The 23,753-nt window shown below is 56.0% G+C and overlaps 3 protein-coding genes across 4 annotated transcripts; 2 read left to right on the top strand and 1 right to left on the bottom strand.

Moving 5' to 3' along the window:
- Window positions 1–4,974: 4,974 nt before the first annotated feature.
- On the bottom strand, window positions 4,975–16,774 carry UBQLN4 (ubiquilin 4). Of its 2 annotated transcripts, XM_085082425.1 has the most exons (11): window positions 16,580–16,774; window positions 14,371–14,522; window positions 11,892–12,097; window positions 11,308–11,570; window positions 9,975–10,133; window positions 9,096–9,321; window positions 8,584–8,723; window positions 8,063–8,146; window positions 7,346–7,461; window positions 6,585–6,762; window positions 4,975–6,178 (listed from the first exon to the last, which is right to left on the bottom strand). In XM_085082425.1, the coding sequence occupies exons 1-11, from the start codon at window positions 16,736–16,738 to the stop codon at window positions 6,026–6,028; spliced, it is 1,836 nt and encodes a 611-aa protein (XP_084938551.1). In that variant the 5' UTR covers window positions 16,739–16,774; the 3' UTR covers window positions 4,975–6,025. The 2 variants fall into 2 exon arrangements, with proteins under 2 accessions (XP_084938551.1, XP_084938550.1); XM_085082424.1 differs by lacking the exon at window positions 8,063–8,146 and having other exon boundaries at window positions 16,580–16,773.
- Window positions 16,775–17,179: 405 nt separating this feature from the next.
- On the top strand, window positions 17,180–19,154 carry LAMTOR2 (late endosomal/lysosomal adaptor, MAPK and MTOR activator 2). Its single transcript, XM_085082429.1, has 4 exons — window positions 17,180–17,305; window positions 18,261–18,423; window positions 18,550–18,639; window positions 18,929–19,154. Exons 1-4 carry the CDS (start codon window positions 17,238–17,240, stop codon window positions 18,983–18,985), a joined length of 378 nt encoding a protein of 125 aa, XP_084938555.1. The 5' UTR covers window positions 17,180–17,237; the 3' UTR covers window positions 18,986–19,154.
- A 149-nt stretch (window positions 19,155–19,303) lies between these two features.
- RAB25 (RAB25, member RAS oncogene family) lies at window positions 19,304–23,379 on the top strand. The gene is made up of 5 exons (XM_085082427.1): window positions 19,304–20,100; window positions 21,012–21,207; window positions 21,340–21,533; window positions 21,703–21,783; window positions 22,556–23,379. Exons 1-5 carry the CDS (start codon window positions 20,061–20,063, stop codon window positions 22,684–22,686), a joined length of 642 nt encoding a protein of 213 aa, XP_084938553.1. The 5' UTR covers window positions 19,304–20,060; the 3' UTR covers window positions 22,687–23,379.
- Window positions 23,380–23,753: the final 374 nt, after the last annotated feature.

The following is a 23,753-nucleotide window of genomic DNA, read 5'->3' as shown; positions in this document are numbered from 1 at the left end:
AATGCACACACCCCTGCTGGGCTGTACACACGGGACTGGCACTGCCCCGTACACACGCACACACACACACACAAACACACACTCCCCTCCCAGTTCTAGTGCACCTCCCATTCCTGTGCCCCACATGGCACATGCACACCCGCCTCTCCCGTGTGTCACACACGCATATGCCAACTGCTGCCACCTGCTTTGCATGTGCTGCTGCTGCTGTGGGCTGGGGGTTGGGGGTCCTGCAGCCCCATAGGGTGTGGGTATGTGTGGGTGGGTGGGTGTGCCTACGTGTGTGTGTGCAGCCACATGTGTGCTCAGCTGGGAGCCTGGTGGTTGCACCAGCAGAGCCTTGGCCCCATTCCTCACAGCCTGTCTCTGCAGCTGCTCTCAGGGCTGTCCCCAGGGCCACCCTGCTGTCCTTAAGGCCACTTTCCTGCCCAGCCGCTGTCCCTGCTGGCACCCTGGGCTCTTGTGTCCACAGAGCAGGGGACGCCCATGCCCACCCCTCACCTGCTCTCGAGGAGTTTGCCCTGGGTGATGCTGCATGGATGGGGATACAGCCCTGTGTCACATTCCTTGGATCCGCCTTTGCTCTGGCAGCAGAAGCTGACAGGGTCTGGCAGGGAGGCAGCACCTGGCGGGGTTCCCCTCCAAATGCCTCAAACTGCCCTGCACTGAGCTCCAGCTGGGCAGGAGAGCCCAGAGCTGGCACTGACCCCTGGCGGGCAGTGGATGGGCAAAAGCCCTTGTGTGACCAGGGTGCCATGAGGGGTGCAAAATGAGCAGGGGTATCTACAGGGTGTATGTGGCAGGGCATGAGCAGGGGTATCTACAGGGTGTATGTGGCAGGGCATGCACAGGGCATGCAGCATGCAAGGTGTGCAGTGGGGAGTGCAGGGTGTGATGACGGGGTGTGCACAGGGTGCGGGATGTGCAAGGTATGCAATGGTAGGGGGAGATGTGGGGTGCGAGCTGTGCAGTGGGGTGTGTGCCCACATACTGCAAAGGCACCAGCTCCATATTTTGCTGTGCTGCAGCACTCACATGTGACTGCTGAGGGATAGAGGGACATACCCTCCCCTGCTCCAGGGGTTGCTCCAGCATCTCCTCATGCTTTGTTTCCCCACTTCTCCCACTCCCCTTGATAAGTGGGGCTAATCCCCAGGGTAGCACAAGACAGGACGCTGCACAAACCCCCTGAGCCCAGGGGGCAACAGCCTTCGCTGCTCCATGTGTCACCACTTTTCTACTCTGTCTGCTGGGATAAATAAATAGTGATTATATTTGTGGAGGAACCATCTCATGCCTGCACCACAGATGGGTCTCACAGGGCAGGGAAACCAAGGCAGACAAGGATGAGGATGTTCCCACCAGGGTGTCTAGGAAAACACGAGCAGGGCAGGATAGAAAATCCCAGTGCCACAAATTCTGCCAAAGCTGTGCCTCTTCTTGGTGTGGTGTGGGAAGCCAGGAGGCTTCTCCTCTGTCCCCTGCCAGAGCCAGGCTGGAGCTGCCCACTGGCTCCCAGGCAAGAGATCAGGGCCAAGCTCTGATCAGGGCCAAGCCCCCATCACTGCCACTGGGAGGATATTGGTGACAGCCAGTCGCCTTGTGTTACCACTGCCAGCAGCAGCCAAAGGTGGTGAAGCCCCTCCGGAGCCTTGGACCTTCTCCTCGTCTACAATACAAACCCACTGGGCTTCGTGGGTGACACAGCCCCTGGTGCAGCCATGGGTGCCAGCTCAGGGGCACCAGCCAGACCCAATGCTATCTGGGGCCACACAGAGACCCAGCAGACCTGGAGGGAGGGGCAGGTGCCCAAATGCCTCCCATCTCCCTTCTCTTACAGGGCAGCTCCAGCAATGGGCTCTGGGCCATCCTTCCCCTGTCAGCTCTGAGGCAGTCTGGCAGACTTGTGATTTTGCTGTTTCCAAAGTCAAAGGGAGCAAACAACCAATCCTAGTCTCTGTCTTGTCCTGGGTACTGACTCCATGCTGGTGGGTAGTGTCAGCTCTGGCATAACCAACCCTACAAGTTGGGAACACCCACAGCAAACTCTGATGAAATGTGAGTTCAGCAGCCAGAAAGGTGAGTCCAGCACCAGCCAGGCACTGACAGGAAACCAGGTGTCAACTTGCTGGTGGAATTAAAAATAAACCATGTCAGAGAAACACGAATATGGTCCTGAATGTGCTATGATCAGGTCCTGCTGCAGGGAGCTGCCAAGGCTGGCCATGGCCTAACTATGCTCTAAATCATGGGTTTCTGCCCTTAAATGCTGCAGAATTGAGCAGAGAGGCTGAGTAGCATCATTCAGCCTTTCCTCACAGCTCGTATGGCTGAGTAAAGGTGCTGCAGCAGTTCCACACTGCACACACATATATATTTTCCAAGCTATCCTACTCCATGACCTCCTAACCCCAGGATATTTCCCTACTGACACTCTCTTTGAACTTGCCACTCCATAATCAGGGCTGCGGCCACAGGTAACTGCCCATATAATGGATCTTGGTAACAAAAAAAGAAAAGGTTTCTTGAAAGCAATGTAGGTGTTGGTTTCCTGCCATCTTTCCCACCTCCATATTTCAGAGGTTTGATTTCAAAGTTGGAAGTGTTACACTGGGGTATTGGGGGAAAAGGCTGCCGATCCCCTCCAGGGAAAGGGGGAGGAATGGAGTGAAAATACTTCCTTGACAGCAGAAATCTCTCCCAATCAATCAGCCATATTTGCCTCTACCTGCTGTAGAAATTGCTTCTTCCATCACGTTTTAAAAGAATTAATTCTGTTTATCAGAGTAAAATGGGAGGAAACAGTCAGTGAGAACACCTTTGGGCAATTCCTTGGGGAAGGAGGGTTATGGGAGCGAGAAAGTGCTTTAACTTCCTTTGGAAGTGGGCCTTTGAACAGCACATTAACAGGGATTAGGGAAAGCTCTGGAGGGGATTAAGGTTTCACTAAAAGGCTCCTTCTCACCAGCCGTCAAAGCGCCTTTTTCTCCGGAGTCTGGGTAGGCCGGATCTGCATGCCCTGTGGGTACCAAAGACCAGACCCAGCTGCATCCACCTCCAAGCTCGCTCTGGCTGATCCCAGCCTCACTGTGTCCCACCACTGAGAAAGACACAGGCCTGGCCCTCCCAACTTTCCTTCTCAGTACACGAACAGTACAGCAAAGCCCCTGGGAGCAGTGTGGAGGGGGCGGCTTTGCCAGACTGGTGGGGGAGGCTGGAGAGCTGCGAGGTGGCATCAGATGGACACAGGAGGCTGCAGGCTGCCCTGTGTCTCTATTTTAGCATCTTGGCTGGTGGGCTAGCAGCAGGGGAGGAATGATCCCAAAGTGGCACAAGAGCAGATGCTGCAATGTGGAAAGACAGGAGAAATGTGCTTTCCCACTTAAACAAGCAAGAGACACCAAGGCCTGTGAGAGCTCATCATGGCCTTTCAGGAGTTAAAGGGAATTCATGAAAATGATGGACAAAGACTTTTTAAATGGACGTTTAGTGATGACTCAAGGGGAAATGGCTTTAAACCAAAAGAAGGGAGACTTACACTGGATATTGGGAGGAAATTGTTTCCTGTGAGGGTGGTGAGGCCCAGGCACAGAGTGCCCAGAAAAGCTGTGGCACTTCCATCCTGGGAGGTGTTCAAGGCCAGGTTGGACAGCAGCAACCTGGTCTAGGGAAAGGTGTCCCTGCCCATGGCAGGAGGGTGGAATGAGATGAGCTGTGAGGTCTCTTCCCACCCAAACCATTCTGGGATTCTCAAACTCCTGTGCACTCTCCTTAGTGGTTTGCAGCCATCTGCACACACTGCAGCAGGATTCCTCCACCATGCAGGGATTTATTTTCAGTCAGTTTTGGAGCCACCAAACTGCTCCATCCCTCCAAGTCCCTGTTTCAACACAGATGCCCTCACACACACACAGATCCCCTCGCGCACACAGGGGATCCCTTACACTGGCATGGCTGATGTCACCATGTCACACCTTGCTGACACACTGAGGGGGATGGAAGGACTGTATCTGCCCGGCCAGAAACAACACGGCTGGGACTAATTCTGCTCCTCAGAGGTTCAAAGTTACCATGGGGGACAGCCCCACTCCCTGTGACACTGCACACCTCCTCTGCTCCTTCCTTTCCCTGCTTGCACCATCCATCCTCCCACGAGCACATTCCTTGCAAGAGCTGACTTGTGCAGGGACACAGACCTCAGTACCAGCAAGGGACACTGAAAAGATCCCAAGGCTCACATGGGCCTTTTCAAGAACCTGTTTTGAGTTGCAAAGGGGCTGATCATTTGGGAAGAGCTCTGACCCTGCCGGTGCCATCAGGAGCTCCAGTCCCATCCCTACACAGCTCTGTGCAAACGTCCCACATCTCAGGAGAGGTTGCACAAAGCAATCCACACATTTGTGCACAGCCTCCAGAAGAGGTTAAAGCTGCTTTCTAAATCCTCCTCCAAGGGATCGCTGTCTCATTAGGATGCACACACAGAGGCAGGAGCATTTCCAGCCTGAACGCTCCCGTGTTTTCTCCACCACCACCACCTACACTCTCAGCAACATGAGTACCCATTGATCCCAGCTATGGAGCCAGCTGGGTGCACCAGGTTTCCAGGTTTTACAGGTATGTAACAAACCTCCTGTTCCCTCTCTGTCCAATCCTCCCACACCCAAAGAAACTTGAAACTATCAAATAACACTAACTCCCAGCTCTCAGCAGTTCCAAGGGTTGCTAATTGCCAATTCTAATTCAAAGGGAGCTTCCAAACAGGGTCTTTAGGACCAGTGTTTGGGAAGCTTCAGCAGCCTTCCTGAAGTGTCAAAGGTTTCCTGCCACAAGGGAAGGCAGCCGGGCCAGGCGGGGAGGCAGCATGACACCCCCATGCCTGAGTTGAGCATAGGGGACAGGACGGATTAATCCCAAGTAACTGGGAACTGGCCCAGCTGAGCCGAGGCAGGCAAGGATGAGACAGGGATGCAGGGAGACAGATGGTTGTGCGCATTTATTTTCCTTTGATAAAAATGGTGTATGCAAATTACACAGCCATGGAGGCTCCTGGGAAATACCATCCTGCTGGTCCTGGGGAGTCTCTTGGAGAGTCAGAACATTCAAACACACCAGAATGGAAGGGGGGTGGAGGATGGATCTAAACTGGGAAGAACATGAACTTCAACGTTCTCCAGTGAAGCAAAAGGACCATTAGCTTATTTTACCATTTCCTTTTTAGTTTTCACACTTGTAGAAATGAGCCCACTGAGCACAGGAGTCAATGCCTCTGACACCTCCGAACACGAACCACCTGGCTTGGGCAGAAACACACCTTCCAAACACCTTCCTCTGCACAGCACCTTCAACTCAAGCTCAAGAACAGCACACCTGGTCCCTGCAGACCCCTAGGCTCCATTATACCACCCCAAGAGTGTAAAGAGACCACACTTCAAATGCAGTTTTCCCACCCATTAACCCTCTGCCAGATCGGAGGCACCTGTGAGGGAGGGACACAGGCTCAGTTCATCCCAGGAAACATTAAGACAAATGACATCAGAAATTCTCAGGTAATTTCAATTTTTCTTTTGATCCATTCCCAATAAGATGCTGAGAGAAATAACCAATCCCCAAACTTGGCTCAATTTTTTAAATATTTGCCTGAAAGGAGGGCTAGGGGAAGGAATCATGTACAGTTAAAATCAAGCTACTCAAAACACAATCATTCAGGTAAGTAACTAGAAGTATCGCCTCTACCATCTAGAGAGAGAGAGAGAAGAGTGTCTGAGACAGGGCATATTTAGGAAAAAATACACATCTGAAGTCTCTGTGGCCACGATGAGAACTGGAATCCACATACAAGCCAGTTAAAGAGCATTTCAACATGAAATCTTAACTTAGTAGGAAGGTCAGGAGTTAAGCTGTATCTTTTTGTTTTAAATACATGGACAGCTGTCAGATATGAAAATGATGGCGGGCTTTCCGGAAAGATCCCCTGTGCATGTGTATGGATGCATGTGTTGACGTCTGTGGGGCAGCAGGACAGAGTTTAGGAAGGCTGGGAGCCCAGCAGTCTCTCGATAGCTGCGTTGATGTCCCCACCAGTGGCAATGAGCGCCTGGAGATTGGCCTCACGGTTGATGAAGCCCATGGCATTCAGCTGCTCCAGCTGCTGTTGGAATCGCACTTCGGGACTCTGCGCCTGCAAGGGAAAGGATAGAGACCCCGGAGTCAGAGAGCAGCGACAGCATCCAACATGGGCAGTGCCAGCAGCCACAGCTGCGCAGGGACCCCAAGCTCAGCTTCAGGCTCCCATGGAGACAGTGTCCACGTCCCTCCCAGCTGTGGCACAGCAGCCACACCATAGTCAGTCCTGGTTCGGTACTGACAGAGGTAGCAGTGCAGGGAGCAGGATCCCCAGCACACTGAGCTTAAACCTCTCAAAGGGTTCCACACCCTGAAGAGTCAGCCACACCCCAACACCAAACCTGACCTAGAGCACCACAGCCACAAGAGACTGTTGGGGACAACATTCCCCCAGTGGTATGGGATGGGGACCCCTGTGGAGACCTCCCTGCCCATGCCAGCACCCGCTGGGTTTTACGTACTTGAGAGCTTCCTCCGGCCAGCAGCTGGATCATCTGCTGCATGAGCTGCTGTTGGGGGTTACCACCCCCAGTTGGAGAGGCACTGGCCGGCGTCGAAGCGGAGGGAACGGGGTTCTCCGGGATTGTGCTTCCTCCTGTGGAGGATGGGGGCATCCGGGGCATGCCAAAGGAGCCGAGGCTGCAGAGAAAGGCAGGGCATGGTCAGGGTGACACTGGCATTGTGGGCACCACCCCAGAGTGGGGCAGCGGGGCAGCCAGGAGGCTCGACCAGGCTGGCCCTCACTGAGGCCCTGCTACAGGGCAGCTCTGAACTGGCTGCGTCCATGTTCTGGTCACACGCGGCACTGGGAGTGAGCAGAGCTAACAGAAGCCCGCAGAGAACTGCTGAGATGAAGCATGACCCGTGGTGACAGTGAGCAGAGGGCTGGCAGTAGATCAGCCTGTCCCAGCACACCCACCCAGCCTTGTGTCTGTTCATCTCATACTGTTCTCCAGAGATAAAGTTCTTGAGTTCAGTCCACACCGAATACAGCAAAGGATGGGGGAGGGACCAAGTGCATTCCAAACCTTTTCTTCAAAAAGAAAGGGTCAAGGACTTCACAATGAAGCACAAGCAAGCAGCAAGTGCTAATTAGCTGGCTCAGAGAGGCCTGCAGGCACACACTCGCACAACTCCCCATGACAGAGCGCCCTATGCAGATCTCCCAGATGAACCCACAGCCAGTTCTGCCTGCATGGCCCCACTCTGGAGCACTCCATACCTTGGCACTAGTCCGGGGGCCTCCGTCTGCAGCGTCTGGAGTCCCTGCTGGATCTGGAGCAGGGCCTGCATGGCGCGGGGGTTGGTGAGGATGGACAGGGAGTCCGGGTTCTGCATCTGGGGACCAAGGCAGAGAGATACTGTGGTACCGACCAGCGAGAGCTCAGGCAGCCAGAGCTCCACCACTGTCACACCCGAGCCAGTGCCGAGCTGCGCCTCTTGCCTGCAGCCAGCGCTGACCTGCGTGTCTGGATCCTCCTCTGAGGCTCCAGACTGCAGGACTCACCTGCAGGGACACTCACAGAGCTCACATCAGGTTTCCTAAATGAACTGGGTGAATCAGATTAGAACTGGGGGCACATGCCTTTGGAATCTGATTTACCTGAGAACCAGCTGTTTGAGCACAATTAGCTGTGTAGTTTTTGTAAACTCAACACAGTGAGACTGTCTACACAGGGGTTCCAAGTATTTTAACAAGCCTAATCTGGAGTTCACCTTTCAGTAATTTAGATGAGTTAATTCAGACTACCTTGTCTAACCATGTTCTTCCTCTTTGTTTCCCCTGTGCAACCCCCTTCCTTCCTCAGCCCGGCCCCCCAAGCCCACATGCTTCCTAGCGCACTTGACCAAGCAGCTAAGATCCTGCCTGTCCCACAGCGGGGGAGAAGCTGTGGAGCCAGGGGCTGAGGGCAGCACAGGGCCAGCCAGAGGCCTTTACCTGCTGCAAGAAGACAGGGAGCTGAAGGCGGAGCTGTTCTTGAAGCTGTGGATTTCCAGCAAAGAGGGGGACATTTACCATGATCTAGCAAGAGACAGCACATGTAGGTAGGGTCAGAGGGTTGCTGCCACTTGCTGTTAAACCCTATGCAACTTAGCCATGAAGAACACGTTAGTCATGCCCCTGACTCCCTCCCTGGGCTTTCAACATGCTCCCCTGCTAAGGGGGACCAAAATTCCTCAATTCCTGACAGCAGTGTTGAACACGGGCCACTTGGGCCGTGGGCAAAGAGAAGGGCTGTTCCCATGTCTCTCTGAGAGCCACCTCTCATGTTAGAGGCTCTGCAAACACACAGGGCTCAGAGCTGGGGCTGCCTTCAGGCTATCAAGAAATACAACCAAACTGTGTATTCACTCTGCTCCAGTGCCTGCAGGAGGAACCAGTCTGACCCCAGCAGCAGACTGACCTCACACTAAGCTCATGGCCTGCCTGGCAACAACAGACAACTGCAACACTTTTACCTGTGCTGCAAAGTCCGGGTTCTGGGCAAGAGTTTGCATCATGCTCCGCATGTAGGGGGCAGAGATCATATTCTGCATCAGCTGAGGGTTTTCGGAAATCTGCTGCAGGAGTCCTTGCATCTCTGGGCTGTTGAACATGCCTGCAAGGGGAAGGGAAGAGAAAGGAAAACCCCTGATGAGCCAGAGCACCACAGCAATGCCTGAAGTACAATGTGACACGTGACAGCACTGCCTGTACTCCATCCCCTGGCCAGCACCAAACACTGCTGTGGACAGCCATGTCAGTGCTCTGCTGACCACTCTCCTGCTCGAGAGCTGCAGGGACAGCAGAGTTCCCAAGGAACTGTCCGACAGGCACATCAGAACAATTCATTCGTGCCTGCAACTAGACTAGACCCATTCCTCTGGAGAACAGCCACAGACAGAGCTCAAATGCTGGAGGGACTGGCCTTCCAGGAAAGCCTGGGTAACCTGCTCAGCCAGCAGCTACCTCCGGCTCCTCCCTTACGTACCAGCGCCGATGCTGGCAGCATTCAGCCCAAAGGGGTTGGATACGGTCGGGGTGCTCTGGGTGGTTGCCGAGCCTGTGCTCCCTTCACTGCTGGGCGCCTGACTCTGGGAAGCAGGAGGTGTGGGGCTCCAGGGGTTTGGCAATGGCTCTCTGTTCTCCGTCCGCAAAGGCTGAGAGCTCGAGCTGTCAGAATTCCCCGTCAAGGAAGAGAAAGGATTGTTGCCAAACTAGGGAGAAACAGATGGAATCATTTAGTCCCAGCAGACCAACCCCAGCACTGAGCAAGCCAGGGAACAGCAGATCACATTCAGCCAAGTCCAGAATTTGCGAAACATGTGCCATGATCCGCCTCCTGAGAAATCTGCAACTCGCAACACACCTCACTCAGAAAAAGACTAGGCTCAGGAGTGGCCACAGCCCAAGATTCAGTCCCCAAATGCAGAGCTTCAAAACACCCCTGTAGAACCAGCACCCGGACATACCAGTAGGTAATGCTGGACTGGAGTATGTCTGCACAGCCCTCTGCAGCCAGACCTGTGCTCCCTCCTCCTGCACTACCAGCCAACTGGATCTGAGCCAGCTCTGTTCTGCAGGCGTCAGGCTCCAGCTAATCCAGGGAGCAGAGGGCTGTGCTAACGGTGATGGGGCCTGCCCATCGGTCAGGGCTGGCATCCAGCCTGCTGGGGGAGTGGAGGAGCCAGAGCAGGTCTCTGCTCCGGCACTTCAACCCATGTCACAAGAGGCACTGCACCATGTACTCCCGCCAGTGACTGCACTGGAGTGGAGGGATGAAGAACCACACTCTAGGAAAACTGCCCCACCAGCATAGGGAAAGACCCCTTTCCCACACTACACCCACTCACAGGAACGCAGCCAATACCTGCTCCCTGGCCGCACTAAACATGGGCTCCTGGATGTCCGTGTACATCCGGCGCAGGGCATTGTATCCTCCTGGAATGCTCTCGAGGTTACTCAAAGCACGGTCCTGGTTCCGCATCATCTCCTGCATCATGGCAGGGTTACGAGCCAATTCCATCGTCTGGGAGAAAGAGGAAAAGGTGGAAAACTCAGGCCCGTGTGCACCATGAAGGGCTGGAGTTGATCAAGAGCCTGGTCGGCAGCCAAGCCCTGAAGGAGTTAAATCTCAGCTCCCAGGAGAAAGAGGATAATTAAACCCATTTCACAGGCAGAGAGCAGAGAGATCATTTATCCAAGCAAAGAGAGCCCAGGGATCCAGGCTCCTCCCCAGCCTTGCTCAGCTCTCTTCCTTTTCAGCCTCGGTTCAGCTGGATGAGACTGTTCTGTTCCTAAGCAGTATCGGGACATCCAAACATCCGACACCCATATGCTCCCACTCAGACTGGATGGACTACATACAACAACCAGGAAGGTGGATCCTTCCACCCTCTCCAGACTTTTGATGGGTCTCCCCTGCACAAAGAATATCCAGGTCTCATTTAAGGAGCTGCTTAAGTATAGATTATTCACAATTTAGTGCTGAAGCTCTGGAATTTCACGTATGGCTGACACAGTTGAAAGCAGAATAACTGAGAAGCAGATGGAAACTAGGCCCATTCAGCACAACCCTCCTGACAAGGCTTCCCAGGACACAGCAGAGTCCTGTCATGCGCTATTAACAACCAGACTCTCACTCATCCCTTAGGCTTCCCTTCCAATGAACCTTCGGTCTTCCAGACAGCCAGTCCTCTTGGACACAGGTCCTCTCTGTTCCGGGACAAATGAGAGCCCTCTGGGATCCCAGCCTACACTAGTGCTCCCCACTGATACAGGCAGTGAAACATTCACTGTACAGCTCTGGAGCCTCTACTTAATCTGTCAAGAGAACTAGCAAGAAACAAAGAGCTTTTGCAGTAGCTTCACTTCTCTGGCACTGCTTTCACTCTCATTCCTTAATCAGAACACAGTAGCCTTGTAGGCAGCACGCTAGGAAAATCCCAGCATCCTTTTTTCCCCAACTCACCATGGATTCAATATCTCTGAAAGGGAGATAAGAGTTGCAAGGACGTGGGTTGAGTAATCAGTATTCACATAACTCAAGACCACCATCTGTTTGTGGGGAGCTCACAGCAGGAAGGAAGAGATCTCCAAAACCACTGCTCTGGCATTCCCACTCCTCCTCTGCAGTGCAGACACTGATGTTGGTCCACAAAGACTCTCGGCAACGCTCCTTACTGAGCCCTGGCGTGACTCACCTGCCTCATGAGCTCCGGGTTATTGAGCATGTGGCTTATCTCTGGATTTCGCTCCATGAGCTGCTGCATCTGGGGATTTGCCATGATCATCTGCCTCATGAGGTCAGGGTTAGACATCATGTTTTGCACCAAGGGATTCTCCATGATCTGGGAAAGCATCTCTGGGTTGGACATCAGCTGCCGCTGCATCTGCTGCTGGAGCTCCATGAAGTTGGCAGAGCCCATCCCAAGGTTGCCTAGACCAGTGATGCCACCAAAGCCAGCTGGAGAGGGAACAACACACAGGAAGAGAGACATGAATCACTAACTGTCAGCAACTGCAAAAAGAGGACAAGCACATCAGCTGAACTGCACCCCCACAAATGCAGAGGTATCCTGTATTCCTACAGCAGTCAGCTCTAAGGACATCCTTCCACACACACTTCACTAAGGGCTGTGGCATTACCTTGAGCAGGGACACAGACTTGTGCCATGAGAGTGACTCATGCAAAGCCCACAGCAAGCAGAGACAACAACAGGGGTCAAGAACCCCAGCTCCTTGGTCTAATCCCAGAAAATTCTTCCTTCTCACCACCCCCACTTACACAGAATGGATGCAGCACTGTTGGGGCCTCCGTCTCCAGGACCTCCCATGGTCCCCGACCCACTGCTCCGTCTGCTGCCACTCCCTGCATCTGGACCAGTGCTGCTGGATGTGGAGGGCTGAGATGGGGCAGCAGGAGAAGAAGGGGTTGCAGTGGGGGCAGAAGCAGCATTGGGGGCAGAAGCAGCAGATGTTGAATCTTGGACCCTGCAAAGGATCAAAGGTGTTAAACTCCTGATACCAGGAAAGGGCAAGGGGGGTCTTCTGCAGGGACACATGATGTAGACCTCACACTGACTGGGCTCCCAGCACACCAGTGATCCCCACAGCAGCCAGCCCCAGCTTCCATCCCATCTCTGCCTGCATCAATCCACAGCTGTGCTCCCAGATACATTCCATCTGCAGGAATCTACCTTCCATCCTGATGCATTGCAGCCCCTGACATGTTGTCCTGGCCCACGCAGAGCAGCTGGACGGGTACTTACTCCAGCTCTTCCTTGAATCCTAAGTAAATTGAACTATTTACTGCAGCCATACCCTTGAGCAATGAGTTTACTCCAAACAGGAAAATCTTCCTGCTGCTCCCACAGAAACCACAGGAGGTTACAGCAGGGCTAGTGCATGGGGTAAACAAGATTGTGCACTTCTGAATATTCCTATCCGCACTTCTGGGGGCAAAAAGAAGCATCAGCATTATTATACAGAGAGGGAAACCGAGGCATGAGACAGCCAGCACCTGTCTCACAAAGCTATGGAACATTTCCAGCCAGCTTGGCTCCAAATTCCCAGCTCTGCCATTGGCTGTACCTTGATGCAAGGCTCCTGCACCCAACACAAGTTGACTAGAGCTTCTTTTAACACACCCACACAGATACTGTGCTGTAAGCCACCACACAGCAGGTGCTGGACATCAGCTTTGCTGAATACACCAACCCAGGTTAGTACCTTGTCACCAGTTACTCAAGAGTGTTACAGGAATTTGAAAGAGAAAATTTAAAGAGTATCTGAAGCCTCTGCAGTTGCGACAGTGAGTACTGGACTAGTGTTGAAGAGTTTTCACCTTAAAATAGACCACAAAAGTCACTTTACTCACCTCAAATAATGCTATTATACCTCTGACAATAAAAACGATTTCCTGGGGTTTTTTCCCAAAACAAGAATTACTCCTTTTTTATAGCTCCCTTTCCTTTTTCACTCTTCTAAAACTTGAAGTTAACCCTGAAGGTCCCGGTCCACTGTTCAGACTAATCTGACTGTTGCTGAAAACTAGTGGCCACTGAGAGAGGCAAAGAGTGGGGGAAACAAAGCAAATGGGAAGCTGAACAAAAAAGAAAGAAGGAAGCTGGAGAAAGGGCATTTGTTTTCCACTTCTCACAGGAAGAGGCTGTAATGTCTTCAGTAAGCACTTATCTAGGACTATTAGCATGAGACAAATGAGCAGCCCAGGACAGCTCTGATTCACCCTTTGAAATGGTTCACCAATACCACATTTGGAGTGGAGACAGCAGAAACAGCATCAGGCTCTCAGGCTACCTGGAGAGGCAGAATCCAAGGAGAGGCTCCTGCAGATACCTGACAGTACACATCCTTGTGTTTGTAAAAAAACAGATTAAAAAAAAATAGGGAGGAAAAAAACATCTTGATTAATGCAGCTCTCCGGGACAGCAGAACTGCACACAGGCATAGCCCTGGAGCTCCCCAGGAGCTGGGGCACATTGCAGCTGGAACCTGAGGCATGGCTGCAAAAGGGCCTTTCAAGATCAATGAAATGTGGCTGCAACTGAAGCACAGCAGCTGATCCCAAAATCCTTCCATGCCTGCCACCCCTCTGGACAGCGCTGGGAAGGGCTAAACCTGCAGGACCCTGCAGTCAGTCCTGTGTCACATTCTCAGGCTGGGGTCTGCGGTGCAGATGAGCCACATCCCCACTGGGAACTGTCACAGGGTGCACCCACAGCACCACATTAGTGAACCCCAACATGGCCACCGTGTCCATGGCTGCACAGCTCAAGCCTCTGCACATTCCCGAGGTGGAGCCCACTGTCTGCACCGGCCTGTGCCTCCAGGGGCCACACAGAACCACCGCTGTGTCCCACAGAGCTCCACACACCGTGCGCCTCCTGTGGCACCTCAGAGAGCCTGAGCATTGGCTCAGAGGAAAACCCAGGTATTGGCTTCAACAGCAACACAAATTTACTGGGAAAGTAATTTCTTTTATCAGCAACTTTTTCTAGAACTTGTGTTGGTTTGCTAGAACCAGTACCCATTTCTGATGGGTTCTTTCAAGACACACACGAGTCATGTTAAAGGACCAGCCCCTCCAGGTACATGTCATACACCATCACAGCTGTTTCATCCACAGAGCAAACACGTTAGTGACAAACTCCACTGCTGTGTGGCAGGGGAAGCTCACCAGGTTCATCACAGTCAGTTATTCCCAGCCCCCCTTTGACCCCAGCCCCCTGAGACCAAATTCTTACTTCTGCGGAGTCTTAATGACCAAGTGCACAGTGAGCCCATCTTTGATCCCATGTTGATTCAACGTGTCTCCATCCTTCAGAATCTTTCCAGCAAAGATCAGAACCAGCTGATCCTGTTTGGCTTTAAACCGCCTAGAAATCTCTTCTTTGAACTGAAACACAAACAGAGCATTTTTCAGGCAAAAGACTGATACCAGTAATGTAAAGCTCCAGGGACCACATCCACTCTGGGAACAGCACAAGGAACTGACAGGCCCTCAGAGCCCATGCAGGTGTCACAGAGGCACCAGTTGCTGATGATGATTAATGAAAACCAAAACAAACAAAGACAAGCTCTGAAATCACAAAATATGGAGAAAATCTTGTAAAGAACAGAGCCATTCCCTCAGGAGACCTGAAGGCTTCCAAAGCCAGATCAATTGTGCTTCAGGCCTAACCCAAACACACCATTTATCCTGAATCACTGAACTGTCTGTTCACTGGAGTTTTTTTCCTTAGGAAAGCCAAACTCTCATTTAATACAGGACAGAGATCTATGGAAAAGGGAACAATCCTTTATCAGCCAATGGAAAGAAACTAGGTCTTCTCCAATTCCTATTTCTGCAACTGAATTCCCTGTGAGCATGCCACAGAGCACAGACACCTCTTCCTTACTGTGTGGTGTGCTGGGATTTACACCTGCAAACAAGACTGTCACTACTGGCCCTGCCGGGGCATTCCGAAATTGATTTGGAGGAAATAAAGCCTTGCACTTGGAAAACAGAAACTACAGGGAATTCAGAGGGGAAGGCCAGGATGCAGAGGGAAGCACATGCCTATCCCAGAACTCTCAGCCTTCACACCAGAACAGTAAAAACAAGGCTGGGGAGAACACAGAGCCCTAGCCCCAGATCACCCTGCCTGTGTTCCTCTGCACACAGCTCCATGTCCCTCCCTGCCTGCATAGTTCTGTATCCCCTCCTGCACAGCTTTATGTCCCCTGAATGGCTCCATGTCCCTCCCTGCACAGCTCCCTGTCCCTCACTGCCCAGCTCCATGTCCCCCATACAGCTTCTGCCCTCCCTGCACAAAGCCCTCACTCCACAGCCCCTGTACCAATGGGCTCCCCGGAGCGGACCGGAAAGGAGCAGGAAGGCCACACGTGCACAGCCCATGCCCACGCCCACTCCATGAACTGCTGCCCAGAGATCCCTGCCAGGTCCTTCACACGCCGACCTCGTGCCCTGCGCCCGACCAAAGCCTGCAGCCAGCCCAGCGCAGAGCCCATGACACCTTGTCCCAGTGGGCATCACCACTTCCACAGTGCCAGGCCCAGCCCTAAAACCCACCCTTGCCAATCCCAGCCTTTGCTAATCCCAGCCTTGGAGCAAGCCCTTGCCAATCCCAGTCCCTTTCTGCTCCCTAGCAGGAGCAGAGCCCCCCTAGCCCACTCGCGGAAGGGCTGATGTTTCCTTTCCTCCACCTCATCCAACGTTGGCCCCAAACATCTACCCAGCTCCTCTCCCCTCGCCCGGGCAATCTGCCTCCAGAGAGGTCCAGACCCACCCCAGGACCACCAGATATCCCCCCGGCAGCCCTCCATGCACCTCTGTCCACAATCCGAACACCCTTCCCACATCTCCGCTCAGAGAACACCCTCCCTCCCACTCCCATGCAGCCCGGCCCACGGGCCAAGCCCCCAGACCCCACCCCGGTCCTTCACACCACTCCCATTGCCACCACCCCCAAAGCCGCTCTCCGAGTCCCTCAACTAATGTGGTTTCGACACCTCCGATCCCTCTCACGGGTGAGCCCCCCGGACCACCTCCCGCCCTCGGAACTGTTTCCTCTCCAAAGCCCTCCAGCACCTGCCCTCCTCCTTCAGGTCTCCCCGCTCCCTCCTATCTTGGCTCCAGCAAGGCCCAAAGGCCCAGGGTGCCCCTAAAGGCCCGGGTTGCCCCCGAAGCCAGCCCCAGCCCTGATCCGAGTCTCCGAGAGGCCCCGCGGACCCTCTGACCCCCCCCCAGCCCAGAGCCTCCCTTCCCCCACTCCTCACGCCCGCCCAAAATTCCTCCAGGGCCCCAAATTCAGGTCCCTTCACAAAAACCCCTCACCCCACTCCTCGGTCCCTCAGCTCCCCTAGACCAACCGCCCCCGCCCCTCAATCTCCGCGACAGCCTCCCCCAGGCCTCTCTGCCCCCCCCCCCGCCCAGCCTGCCCCCGCCCCCACCTCCCGCACGGAGGCGCCGTCCGCGATGACGATCTCCTCCTTGTCCTTGGGGGTCTTCACGGTGACGCGGATGAGCGCCCCGCCGGGCCCTGCCTGACCGTCCCCACCGGGCCCGGGCCCGGGGCCGCCGCCACCGCCGCCGCCACTCGGCTCCGCCATCTTCGCCGCCCGCCGCCAGCCCGGGCCACGGCCACCACAGAGAGCCGGGAGCGGCGCCCCAGTCCCTCCGCGCCTCGCGACAGCGCCCCCAGCCGGCCTGGAGGGACAGCGGCAGCGCCGGGGGCGGGGGCGCGCAGAGCGGGTCGGGGGCTCACGGGGCGGGGGAGGCAGAACGGGAGCGTAAAGAGGGGCCAGAGCCTGGAGAGGGCAGAGTGGGGAGGGGGTGCTGCCTGCAGGAACCTCACCAGTGTCCCCAAGGACCCGCCTTTAACCGGCTCCATCCCGCGTCCCCGCGGTCACCGAGGACCCAGGTCGCCCCATGCCCCCTTCTGCTTCCGAGGCTCCTCTGGGGTCCGGGCGCCGTCGGGTCCCCTCCCATGGGGACACCAGCAGGGCCCGGGCGGGACTACAGTCCCCGAGATGCTCCGGGCCCGACGCAGCCCCGTGACCGCCCCGCTCGCCCCGGCCCCATCCCCGCCCCGCGGTCCCGGCGGCGGCCATGCTGCGGCCCAAGGCCCTGACGCAGGTGCTTAGCCAGGCCAACACCGGCGGCGTCCAAAGCACGCTGTGAGTTTGGGGGGCCTGGCGGGGGGGAGGCTTTCCCGGGGCCGAGGTGGCGGGCACCGGGCGGTCGCTGATGCGGGGTGACGCCACGGCGGGGAATGCTTCCCCTGCCCGGGGATGTTTCCCCTGTAGCTACCCCGGCGGATGCTTCCCCTTCCCGGGGATGCTGCCGCTGGCCCTGCCTCGGGGGATGTGCCCCCGACCCTATCGGGAGGGATACTACCTCTGCCGAGGGATGCTGCCCCAGCCCTCGTTCTTGCCCCAGCCCTCCTCCCTGCCCCAGCCCCAGCCCTTGCTCCTGCCCCAGACCCTGTCCCTGCTCCTTCTTGTCCATGTTCCTGCTCTTGCCTCGGGCGTGCTGCCCCTGTCCCTGCCCCAGGGATGCAGCATCTACCCCCTGCTCCGGGGGATGCTCTCTGCTCTTGCCCCGGGAATGCTGCCCCTGCCCAAGAATGCTGCTTGTCTTTCCCCTGCCTGGGGATGCTTCCTGCCCTTTCTCCTGTCCCTGCACAGGGGAGGCGAGGGGCCCTGCCAGGGGCATGCATGGGACTAAGGCTACACACTGTATGGTGCTGGGCTACACACGGTGCTGGGGCTGTGCACAACATGTGGGGCTGGGGCCTTGCACCGTTCCTGATGCCCAGTGCTGGGATGCCTTGATCGCAGTGCCAGAGTCATGCACAGTGCACTGTTTATCCCCCATGTGCTCAGCCTGCGGCAGGTCCCACTGCTTCAACAGACACAGCCACCACAGCCCTGCACTTCCCTGCTCAGGCCTGGGGCCACCCCAGAGCTTTCTGGCATTGAAGCCCCCTCATCTCCTGCCAAAACCCTTGCTAAGTGGGGGTGTCTTGGGACTGGATGTGCTCGGGACTGGATGGGGGGTTTGCTCTACCCCTCTGCTGAAAGGGGGTCTGGTGTTAAGGGCATCAGTTTTGCCTTACTGTGTCCTTCCCAGGCTGCTGAACAACGAGGGGTCCTTGCTTGCCTACTCAGGCTATGGGGACACTGATGCCAGGGTCACTGCAGCCATCGCCAGCAACATCTGGGTGGCCTATGACAAGAATGGGCATCAGGCATTCAATGAGGACAACCTGAAATTTATCCTCATGGACTGTATGGTATGTGGGGCTGGGGCCTGTCTTGCCCTCCCTGGGACCCTGGCTGTGATGCTGGGGGTCCCCCATAACTGTGCTGGGGGTCCAGACCAAGCTGGGGTGTTACAAGTGCTGTTTCTCCCTGAGCAGGAGGGGCGAGTGGCCATCACACGAGTGGCAAACCTGCTGCTCTGCATGTATGCAAAGGAGACGGTCGGATTTGGGATGCTGAAGGCCAAGGTAATGCTGGTGGGGAGGCGGCTGGCAGGGCCGCAGGGCCGTATCCCTGCTTTGGTGTGGGAAAGAGCTGTTGAGGAGGATTGGGATGGAAGGGCTGGAGGAAGCTGCTGTGCCTGGGACACTCTTTGCACCTTGCAGAGACTCCTCTGTCCCCCGTGCCTGCCCAGGCACCGCATCACATCTTTTTAAGGCTCTAAACTGAAATATAAACTACAATATGCAAGTGGGCAGTGGGCGCACAGGTTGCAAAACCCACTTGAGCACAGCTCATGCCATTCTCCACTCACAGGCACAGGCGCTGGTCCAGTACCTGGAGGAGCCGCTCACACAGGTGGCTGCATCCTGAGCAGGCAGTGAAGGGCTCCAAGGTGCCGCTGAGCTCTGACGTTGTTGCCGTCTCCTGCGTGGGTTGGGTGTGAGTGGCCTCATGGGCATCCCAGAGCTCTGGTGTTGTCTTAAAAATAAGGTGGGGAGAATACAAAAGCTGAGGGGAATAAAAGTGTGTTTGATGTTTATGTCCATTGCATCTGTTGTTGGGGGAGCTGAGGGGTAGCACAACCTGGCCTGGCTGGGGGTGCCTGGGCATGCCCATTGCCCTGGGGAAAGACAAGAGGCTGCAAGGGGCTGTAGTCAAAGGGGAAGGGGTACAACAGAGCCGAGCCACCGCACAGCCCTGCTGGTTGCACTGAGGTAGCTGGGGGGGTGATGGGGGCTCATTCCCATCCCAGTTCCCTGGCTTTCACACGATGGCAGCAGAGGCGAGGGAACGTTCACAGCCGGTGGAGCCAGGCTGAGCAAGGGCTCTGCTCCTGGCACAGGTGCCCTTTGCTGCCATCACACCCTGCTCTGCTCATGCTGCCCCAGTCTGCCATCGCTGCCCTCACTCCCCGTGCTGCTCACACTGCCCTCTTCATCCATACCCCCTCACTGTGCACGCTGCTTGTGTTACCCTCACTGCTCTGTCGACACTGCCCCAGCCTCCCCACACTGCTCTCACATCCCACAGTGCCGTCGCACTCCCCCCGGCCATGCTGCCCATGTTGACAGTACTGTTCATGCTGTCCTTGCGGCCCCAGCCTGCCCCGCACTCAGGATCAAGCCCTGGCTCCTCCTCCAGCCACCCCGTGACGGTCCCAGGGGGTGACACTACCTGCCCAACCTGCGCTGCGACACCCGGTCCCACCCCTTGAGTCAACCGGCCGCGCTGTCGCCAGCCCGGCCGCTCTCGCCAGCCCCTCCGCGCACCCCTGAACGCCTCTCGTTCCCGTTCGCTCCCCGACAGAGAAGAACCTTTGCTCGCTCCGTCTCCTCCCTCGGCGCCTCCGGGAGCCCGTCCCGCCCCGCCGTCTGCTCGGGGCTTGGCAGCGGGAAGGAGGAAACCTAGGGCGGCCCTGCGAGGGCAGGCGGCAGCAAGGGGCGACATGGGCAGCGCCGAGGAGGATTATAACTTTGTCTTCAAGGGTGAGTCCTGCGGTCGATGGGCCCCCTCCTTCTCCAAAAGGGATGGAGCAGGAGCTACGGGGAGGGAACTAGGGTGCTTTTCCCCAGAGCTGCTGTGTCCCGAGATGGGACGTTGTTGACTATCCCTGCAGCTGTAATGGGCACCGGGAGCTACGAAGGGTCAGAGCACCACTGACAGCACCACTGACCGCAGTGAGGGCAGGGCTGGTGAGCAGTGCCAGAGTCCACAGGGGCCCAGGGAAATCTACACTCACCCCAAGACTGCAGGTGTGGAGTGCCAGGCAAATTGCTGGCACGAGATGGGGGGGCCCTGAAAGCTGGGGCTGAACTGTGAGATATAAATGCCATGAGAGCCTGAAACCCCCAAGAGCAATGGGCATTGAAAAACCATTTGCTGTGGTGACCTGGGCGGTGGCACATATAGAGGACATGGGGGTCAAACCTGAGCTGGAGAAATAGGGGCACAGCCTCACACCTCCCATCCTGAGTTCCTTGGGCCCTAGACACTAGTGTCCTGTGTCTCTGCCAGATGCTGCTGGCTGGACTCTGCTGGACCTCAGAACTCCCTTTGGGCAAGTGGAGACAGACAGGCTCTGGCGTGCCACCCATCCTGGGTGCCCACCGGAGCAGGGTGACCCAGGGTTTGCTAATATCCTCACCCTGCTCCTGCTGCCCAGAGCCCAGTAGCTATGACCCCCCTGAACAGCTCTGGGGCTGCACCAGCACTAGCGAGCACAGTTGGGCTGCCAGAGGGACCCCTGTTTGCTGAAGGAGTGACCACAACAGGAGTTAAACCCACACAGCTGCCCAGCCTTTGTGACCTGTCTGGGGTCATCGGACAGCAAGTGATACCCATGCAGCCAGTGTTGGTAGCTGGGGCAGTCCAGTGGGATTTCTCCTTCCTTCCACAGTCGTCCTGATCGGGGAGTCTGGGGTGGGAAAAACAAACCTGCTCTCTCGCTTCACCCGCAACGAGTTCAACCATGACAGCCGCACCACCATCGGCGTGGAATTCTCCACCCGCACAATCCTGGTGGGAGATGCTGTGGTGAAGGCTCAGATCTGGGACACTGCTGGACTGGAGCGGTACCGTGCCATCACCTCAGCGTAAGGATGGGAGGCTTTGAAATCTGGGCTCCTCCTGGGACTTGGGGGGTAATGCTTTCATGATTCAGCGCCATGGGTGAGGATGGTGGAGGGGTGTCTGGAGCATGGAGTGATGACAGGGTTCTGTCATAGGTATTACCGGGGAGCTGTGGGTGCCCTGGTTGTGTTTGACATCACCAAGCACCAGACGTACGATGTGGTGGACCGCTGGCTGAAGGAGCTGTACGACCATGCTGAGGCCAGTATCGTTGTCATGCTGGTGGGGAACAAGACTGACCTCGCACAGGCTCGGGAGGTGCCCATGGAGGAGGCAAAAATGTTTGCAGGTACAGGCTGGCACCCTGCCACAGAGCTGGGGGCTTGGGAACCTCCCCAACAGCATGAACCTGCACCAGTGCAGGCCATCTCTAAAGTGAACATCTCTAAACGTGCTCCAGATTGGAGCCATGTCCTTTCTGGAGTCTGCATCATCTCAGGGGGCTCCTCTCCTTGCAGACAACAATGGGCTGCTGTTTGTTGAGACCTCGGCACTAGACTCCACCAATGTCGAGGAAGCATTTGAGACCATCCTGAAAGGTACAGGCACTGGCACCGTGGTGCAGTGGGGTCCTGGGGCATCATGGGGTCCCTTCCCAGGGACACAGGGCTGGGTAGAGGATGTGCAGTGCTTCTCTCCCTGCTCCATCTGTGCTATTTGGGGCTAGTTTTGTGAGGTCTTTGGGGCTGGTTTTGGTGTTGTTATTCTGGCTGGTTTGGTTTCCAGCCTTTGGTGCTGGGCGTTTAACTCCACACACCCGCAGCTTTGTTCTCACGGCCCTGGGCATCCCTGAAGCCTCAGGGGCTGCTTCTCCTCCGTAATCTCCAGTTCCCTTCCTGTTGTCCTGGGCTCATGACTTGATGTCTCCAGCATCCTGCTAGACTGGATGTGGGAACCTTGGGGGCCAGGGATGGAGTCCAGGAGCAGCTCTCCAGGAATGGCAGTCAGCAGCATCAGGGCAGTGATGTGTGCCATGCTGTGCTGAGCTGTGCCGAGCTGTGCAGTGCTGTGCCATGCCATGCTGTGCCGTGTAGTGCTGTGCTGAGCCAGCCTGACCAGGTGAGCTGCCAGCACAGAGTGAAGCACTAATCCCAGGTTGGGCAAGAGGAAATTGCCCAAGCAAAGGGTGTTCCCAAGGCACTTCAGGGATGCAACTCGTGGGAGCTGCTCCCTCGTTACCCCTCAAGTCACTCCTCTGCTGCATAGAGGGGAAGGAGAGTCACTGGCATGCTGAGCTTGAAGCTGCCCCTGCGTCCCCAGGAGGCCTTGGCTGACACACAGACTCCCTGGCACCTCTTTTTTTTTTTTCAGAAATCTTCCACAAAGTGCAGAAGCAGAAGCAGAGGAGCAGCCAAAGCAATACAGTGTCACTTGCCAGTGAGAACCCCGCAAGCACGGCCCCAGCGCAGGCGGAGAGGCGCCCATGCTGCGTGGCCCTCTGAGCCCACTGGGCACCCCGGGAAGCCTCTGGGGAACCCCACAGCCCTGGGACACACCGGTGGCCACCAGCACAGTCTGGTGTCACCCTGCCTGCAGTGCCACCCCTTGTCCTGGTGCAGTGGGGACCAGCAGCCTGGACAGGGGCCAAATTCTGCCATAAACAGTGAGAAGCACCAGTTCCAGGAGCTCTTCTCTCTCTGTTTCATTTTTGCTAGGCCCTGATTAGCATCACCACTGTCATGCACTGTCTCAGCCCTTCTGGACCTGCAAGGCAAAGGACCAGGACACCCCTGAGGCACCTCTGGGGAAGAAGCCAGGAGGTTCTAGTCAGGATCATGCCAGCAACGGGAGCCTCTCTGATTGCCTCTGGCCCTGGGGTTGCTCCCGTGGGGCCACGCTGTGCCATGCACTGAGGATGTGGCTGACCCACAGGTGCCTGTGCCACCAGGGACTGCTCTGGGATCAAGCCAAGCCCTAAGGAGTGAAATGACAGCACTCAGTCCTTGGCTGTGTCATCCCTAGACATCTGTCCTATCCCTAGACATGGGGCAAGTGTGACAGCAGGACCAAGCAAAGGTCCCTGCCTATCTGCATGGCAGGATGGGGCTTGGCACAGAGCCCAGTGCCATGGGGCCAGGAGCAGCTCCGTGTCCTGCACAGGGGTGACACAATCATTAAAGGACTTGTGAAATGCAGGTGTACCGAGCTGGAATTCCTGCGTGTTTGTGGTCGACTCCCTGGGTCCCCACCTTCCTGATGTGCTGAAGATTATGGCCTCCAAAGCAGCCCAGCTGGATGCCATAGCTCCCCTGTGCCCTTGCCTACCCTGATGCGGTGGCCACGCTGCACCCCCTCTCTGAAGCTATGCTCACCCTGTGCCCTCTCCCACACTGATGCCATGTTCCCTCTGTGCCCACTCCCACCCTAAAGCCATGCACCTTCTGTGTCCCCTCCCCATGCAGCCTTTCCCAGTTCACATCCGCTGTTTGAACTTTATCAGTTCACACGATAATGCAGCCTCTGCCTATTATCTGAAACCCTTCGGAACTGGGAGAATTCCTGCTGGATT

The sequence above is a fragment of the Lichenostomus cassidix genome, chromosome 25 (genome assembly GCF_008360975.1).
Source record: "Lichenostomus cassidix isolate B80296 chromosome 25, HeHo_3.0, whole genome shotgun sequence".
NCBI classification, from domain to species: Eukaryota; Metazoa; Chordata; class Aves; order Passeriformes; family Meliphagidae; genus Lichenostomus; species Lichenostomus cassidix.
Note: the sequence above shows the minus strand (reverse complement) of the source record. Positions and strands in the feature narration are given on the sequence as shown.

Excerpts from the sequence above, each read along its gene's own strand:
- UBQLN4 (XM_085082425.1), bottom strand. The coding sequence starts at position 16,738 with ATGGCGGAGCCGAGTGGCGGCGGCGGTGGCGGCGGCCCCGGGCCCGGG. Across the intron at positions 8,724-9,095 it reads TGCTGCCAGCATCGGCGCTG|GCATGTTCAACAGCCCAGAG; the intron begins GTACGTAAGGGA and ends TTCCCCTTGCAG. Across the intron at positions 6,179-6,584 it reads TGGCCGGAGGAAGCTCTCAA|GCGCAGAGTCCCGAAGTGCG; the intron begins GTACGTAAAACC and ends TTTCCCTTGCAG.
- LAMTOR2 (XM_085082429.1), top strand. The coding sequence starts at position 17,238 with ATGCTGCGGCCCAAGGCCCTGACGCAGGTGCTTAGCCAGGCCAACACC. Across the intron at positions 17,306-18,260 it reads GGCGGCGTCCAAAGCACGCT|GCTGCTGAACAACGAGGGGT; the intron begins GTGAGTTTGGGG and ends TGTCCTTCCCAG. Across the intron at positions 18,640-18,928 it reads TTGGGATGCTGAAGGCCAAG|GCACAGGCGCTGGTCCAGTA; the intron begins GTAATGCTGGTG and ends CTCCACTCACAG.
- RAB25 (XM_085082427.1), top strand. The coding sequence starts at position 20,061 with ATGGGCAGCGCCGAGGAGGATTATAACTTTGTCTTCAAGG. Across the intron at positions 20,101-21,011 it reads TTATAACTTTGTCTTCAAGG|TCGTCCTGATCGGGGAGTCT; the intron begins GTGAGTCCTGCG and ends TTCCTTCCACAG. Across the intron at positions 21,208-21,339 it reads TACCGTGCCATCACCTCAGC|GTATTACCGGGGAGCTGTGG; the intron begins GTAAGGATGGGA and ends GTTCTGTCATAG.